Source organism: Phymastichus coffea, unplaced genomic scaffold, assembly GCF_024137745.1.
Source record: "Phymastichus coffea isolate CEN01 unplaced genomic scaffold, Cenicafe_Pcof_1.1 PCOF00003, whole genome shotgun sequence".
Classification (NCBI taxonomy): Eukaryota; Metazoa; Arthropoda; class Insecta; order Hymenoptera; family Eulophidae; genus Phymastichus; species Phymastichus coffea.
Window position 1 is genome coordinate 11,619,900 of NW_026706814.1, and position 6,059 is coordinate 11,625,958.

The window sequence follows — 6,059 nt, forward strand, 5'->3', positions numbered from 1 at the left end:
ATATTGAAGGCAAATATTCAATACCCTTTGTTGCTAATTTTTGGCAAAATTAAAATGGTGCAATTAAAAATAACTAGTTTTCTATCATGTACAATTAAAAATAAATAAGATATGATGATTTTCTTTTTTTACATTATATGTTTGTCGGGCTGTCTTCGCGAGGGTGCGAGGCAGGCCTATACCGCCCGTGTTAAAGCGTTCGGCAAACCCAAGTCACAGTCCCAAAGTAATTAGCCGATTTTAGCGCTGCGTGCGGTAGTTAGTGAACTACTAGAAGACTTACAATATGAGCGCAGCTTATCGACCATGGAGACGTATACAGTTTCCATGTTATCGACCATGGTACTGTAGGTGACGAAGATAACCCGCACGCGAATATCTTTTTTTATAAAAAGGGATAAATTAATTTTATAGAAAATGAATACTGTTTTACGATAAAAAAATCTTGCTATTTTGTTCGTAAATGTACATTTTCAAAGTTGAGTGAATAACGTTGAATTTCCTATCTTGAAAAAAAAAATATATATATAATAACTAAATTTTTCGAAAAAGTTTTAGAAGTTTGTTTAAGTGAGATTGTTACACACACGCACACACACTTAGAATGATTTTCAAGGTCATTTGAAGGTCACAGTGATTTTTTGCATAGGAACCTCTATTTTTGATTCCGGATTTGGAAATAACGAGAAATTCTACGTTTAGATGAGGTATTATGTGTGGGGTTTGATTGATGATGATGTTCCCTCATATATTTAATATAAACAATTAAATAATGAATATAAAAACTGAAATTAATATTTTGATTGTTTGCGTAGTTCTTTAGATTTTAATTTTTTTGCATCATGGACAATATTGTGTCGCTTGCACGCCATTTTCATTCGTCTTTCTAAATAGTAAATTATGAATTTGTATGTTAATTTTATTACATGATCTGTACAACCAACAATCGCTAGAGAGTTCGTTTTTATTATTTTTTGAACAATGAACTGCATACTATCTCTAGTCATGCCATTATTACACTCAATTATAAAGGTCACACAATTTTCAACCATCTTAATTAATTCAAAAACATTGTCGCTAGACTTAATTAAGCCACCAAAACTCTCTCTAGCATTTGTAAGTTGATGGCGTGCAGCATCACTGGAGAACGACTCCAAATGCAGATTGCAATTTTCGCACTCGTTGTCCAAATGTCGCGTCTCCCAATCTAAAGAAGATAATTGATTCATTTTTTGTTGTCATTCAAAATCAAAGTAACTGCCAACATTTAGTTTTTACTAAATTCAAAACATGTGACAATTACTAACAAATTAAAAAATAATTATAATTATTGTAAATTTTTATGTTAAAAATCTATGCTTTTTATACAATTGAATTGTGGCTTTCGTAACAATATTTTTCTATTAAAAAGATAATTATTTTACACGGTAAAAATTTCGTGGATAGTTGACAATGACCACATTAACCATCGTAACTATCATTAAAGTTAAGTATATCGAATGTTATTTATTATCAGACATTATATTGTTTAATAAGGAAATATAAAAACAAAAAAAACTATAAAATTATTAAAATCGAGTGATCGAAAAGCGTATTCTACCATTTCAAAAAAATAACAAAAACGATATATTGCAAGACTTTTTCATCGTAAAATAGTATTAATTTTCTATAAAATTAATGGATTCCTTTTTACAAAAAGATATGCAAGGGCGGGTTATCTTCGTCACCTACAGTACCATGGTCGATAACATGGAGACTGTATACATATCTCCATGGTCGATAAGCTGCGCTCATTATAAGTCTTCTAGTGGTTCACTAACTACCGAGCACGGCGCTAAAATCGGCTAATTCCCTCCGAGAGAAAGTTGCCTAGATAAATCGTCTCTGCCTCGCCTCCTGTATACAGTCTCCATGGACCGGGGCCTAACTATTGTTACTACAGAATTGGAACAGAGCGAAACAGCGGACTGTGGCAAAATACCACGTGGTTTTCTGACCCTCGGATCTTATTTGGAGAGAGCCTTATCCTGCAGTACCAGGGGCGGGATTATGTAACTTTTTGTATGTACATACATACGGATGCGGACGAATACAGACGCGAATCGCAACTCTAGTAACATCACTAAAAATATCTAGTTCGATTATTTAGTACAAACACTACCGGTAGTGAGCAAAAGTGACTGTTGTTTAAAACTGTAGCGCCGAACGTATCACATTTAATGAACGCCTATCTAACCTTTACATTATTGCAGTCTATAAGATGGCAAATGATAGAAAATTGATAGACTTTCAACTACAATTAGTGGAATTAGGCCTTAATTTTATGGAAGTACTTGAATATATGAGAAGAAGAAGAAAATATATATAAATGATATGTATTAATCATCCCAAAAACTTTTTTTACATTGGCATACTCATCAATAAGCAATATTCATGAAAATTTGAAAAGTAAATTGTAGACCTGACATTTGAACATTAAATGTGGTACGTTCGGCGCTACAGTTTTAAACAACAGTCACTTTTACTCACTACCGGTAGTGTTGGTACTAAACAATCGAACTAGATATTTTTAGTGATGTTACTACAGTTGCGATTCGCGTCCGTATTCGTCCGCATCCGTACGTACCTATGGGACCGGGGCCTTAAAAGCAATCTGGCAATAACGTTGTGATATGTCGGGGTCGGAACATGTAAACACAATTTATTAGAAAAAAATATATATAAATAAAAATAATGTTGATCTATAAAATTACACAAAATAACAATAACAATGAAAAAAGTTATTTTAGAAAATTAATTAGTTACTTTCTTCTAATCAACTGTGTTTACATGTTCCGACCTTGACATATCTCAACGCTATTGCCAGATTGCTTTTAATTATTGTTACTACAAAATTGGAAAAGAGTGAAACAGCGGACTGTGGAAAAATACTGCGCGGTTTTCTCACCATCGGATCTTATCTAGAGAGAGACTGGACTCAGCGGGAAATCGATAGTAATCTATATTATCGATTAAATCTTTCAGAAGCATAATATTATGTATCCCATCGCTGTAGTGAGAAATTATATTTATTCTTTAACGGATAGTTATAATATTTTGATTGCATGGAAAAACTGCACGTGATTTTTGCTAACGATTGAGCAAATTTATTTATATAAAAACAGTATTTAAACGCCATGTCGATACAATTATCGACCATCAATGGGTCAATTACTCTAGCAATTTTTTTTTAATTAAAACGAAATTGCGCGGGATTAATAATCGATTTTCCTATTTCTAACGACGTGCAGTTTTTCTATAGTTTTGTCGAACGATTACTATCGATTTCCCGCTGAGTATTACTGGTATGTATATTACCGGTATTGCAGGGGTCAAGACTCAAGAGGTGCGCGTCGCTTTGACGGTTGTTCGCGTGTTCATGAGCCAGTAGGCCAAAAAAATTATTTTTATTTATTTAAATAATTAATTTATTAACAAATTTATCCTCGGTACCATTAGTTCGTCTCACGAGCTAACGACTAATTTGTAAATTATTTTTTTTTAACTAATTTTTTTAGATTTTACCGTACAACGAACCTGAGTGTTGAAGCCCAGCACGAACGATTTATTTTATTATTTTAAGGAATTTTTCGAAGATAAACTAACAAATGATAATGAAAAAATTATTGCTTTTTTAATGAACTATCTAATGGCATAGTTAATTTATCAATTATCTCAAAAAAAATTAAATCTAAGTACTAGTTTTTAAAACCTTTTAAAATTGTTAAGTTCACTCATGTTTGGATGCCATGTGACAATATAACCTACAAAATCAATTATTACATCGAGTGCGATTGTGAGTATGTCACAGTGTGATTTTGTCAATTTTTAATGTTAATGTAATAATAATAAAAGTATATTTTGTAAAATATCGTTAAATCGATGTATTTGAAATTTTATAGTTTTATTTATTACTAAAAGATAACAATTATCATTAAACATAAATTAATTTGGTCAAAGCAAGTTAATGTATATTATTATTGAATGATAGTAATAATAAAACAAATTATGAGTTATTATTGTTCCAACTTTTTCATTTTAGGTTTGATAAGAATATAAAATGAAAAGGAAAAGCGATTCTTCAGAAGGCTCTACCAAAACAAAGAAAAGCAAAGTTAGTAAAAAATTAGTTAAACCAGCTAAAAATACTAAAAGACCGTCTACACATAAATCTAAAGACAAGAAAAAATTAAAAGCACCTCAGTATGAGAAATCTAGATTAAAAAATGATGGATCGTTTAAACAAAAAAATGCAAAGTTTTCATCAAATAGACAACCCAACTTAGACAAAAAAAAGTATTTAAAAAAGAATGACAAAAACACTGATAGTACAGGTGAAAAACCTGACTGGGTGGAATATAAGAAACAACAAAAAGAATTGAGAAATCAACGAAGAGCAAAAAAGTTAAATGATTCATATGAAATAGCACTGCAATTGAAACAGATAGGTGAAAAGCTAAGAAGAAGTGATTTACCTAAAGAAACTCAAGAAAATTTGACTAAAAAGATGCATGGAATTGCTCAGAAACATTATGCTAAAATGATATTTGCTCATGATCTGTCTCGAGTGATTCAATGGCAAATAAAGTATTGTTCTGAAGATATTAGGTTTGCAATAGTTGAAGAACTGAAGCCTCACTTGCAAAAAATGTTTAGTTCAATATATGCAAAGAATGTAATAAAAACACTACTAAAGTGTGGCTCAAGTAAAGTGAAAAATATTCTTATGCAAACATGTATGGGAAACGCAGTGAAACTAGTGTCTAATAATGTATCAGCATCACTGTTTGAAAAAGTTTATGTTGAAATTGTATCAAAGTCTGAGCAAAATTTGTTCAAACAAGAATTTTATGGTGACATGTTCAAGAAATCTAAAGACCCTAACATACAGACATTGACAGATGTATACACCGATTCAGAAGGAATGAAAACAGCTACATTGTCTGCAGTGAAAGCTTGTTTGGTTAAGATTTTAAATAAACAACTCATAAATTCAACACTTGTCCATACATTACTTTATGAGTATTTGACAAATTGTTCTAAAACAGATAGAGCTGAAATTATTGTTATGGTAAGACCTTTAATTACAGAACTATCACAGACTAAAGATGGGGCAAAAGCTGGCAACTTGTGCATTTGGCATGGAACAAATAAAGATAGAAAATTTATAATGAAAGCTTTAAAAGATCATGTAAAAAGCATTGTTATGTCAGAACATGGACATTTGATGATCATGGCTCTTTTGGACTCTGTTGATGATACTGTGCTCCTGAAGAAAATTTTACTTCAAGAAATGCTTAATAATCTGGATGAAATCGTCGTGAATGAATATGGAAAACGCGTTATTTTGTATATAGTCGCTAGGAGAGACACTCATTACTTTCATCCTGCTTTAGTGGAGTATTTGAAAACAGGAGATAACAACGAGACCAGTAAGAAACCAGCGGAAATTCGTGAAAAAGAGCTACTAGACAATGTTATCCACACTTTCTTAGAAAGTATTGCAAATAATGCGAACGTTTGGCTGTCATCTAATTCTGTTCAAATGGTAACGTTCGCTATTTTGAAAGCAAGTCAAGCGAATAAACCAGAAGCAGCTTTTGATGCAATTGCTAAATTTTTAATAAATTCTGATTCTAAAATAACAGTGGGAACGAAAACATTTGAAGCTATCGAAGAACCTGGACTGCACATGATTATTAAGAAGCTTATTCGTATGGATCCTGAGCGATTAGAAAGTAATGGAGTCACCTTTGGTGAAACACTCCATAAATATCTCACTGACGAGATATTAAGCCATTGGATTAATAATAATAGAGCATGCTTTTTATTGGTCTCATTAATCGCAAACGAATCTGAAAAAGTCGTCTCTAATTTGAAATTTAGATTGAAGAAATTGAAAAATCTTAAAACAAATAAAACTAAGGGAGCAACCGTTTTGTTGGAAAAGTTAGATTAATATTTTGTATTAAATTAAATAAATAATTTAGTTTATTCAGTTTTTAATAAATATTAAATAA

The 6,059-nt window shown here is 31.4% G+C and overlaps 1 protein-coding gene across 1 annotated transcript; it reads left to right on the forward strand.

Moving 5' to 3' along the window:
• Window positions 1-3,767: 3,767 nt before the first annotated feature.
• LOC131665877 (protein penguin) lies at window positions 3,768-5,998 on the forward strand. Its single transcript, XM_058938095.1, has 2 exons — window positions 3,768-3,835; window positions 4,082-5,998. The coding sequence occupies exon 2, from the start codon at window positions 4,100-4,102 to the stop codon at window positions 5,996-5,998; it is 1,899 nt and encodes a 632-aa protein (XP_058794078.1). The 5' UTR covers window positions 3,768-3,835; window positions 4,082-4,099.
• The last annotated feature ends 61 nt before the right edge of the window (window positions 5,999-6,059 follow it).

Bases quoted from the DNA above. Each gene is read 5' to 3' on its own strand.
- LOC131665877 (XM_058938095.1), top strand. From the start codon at position 4,100: ATGAAAAGGAAAAGCGATTCTTCAGAAGGCTCTACCAAAACAAAGAAA.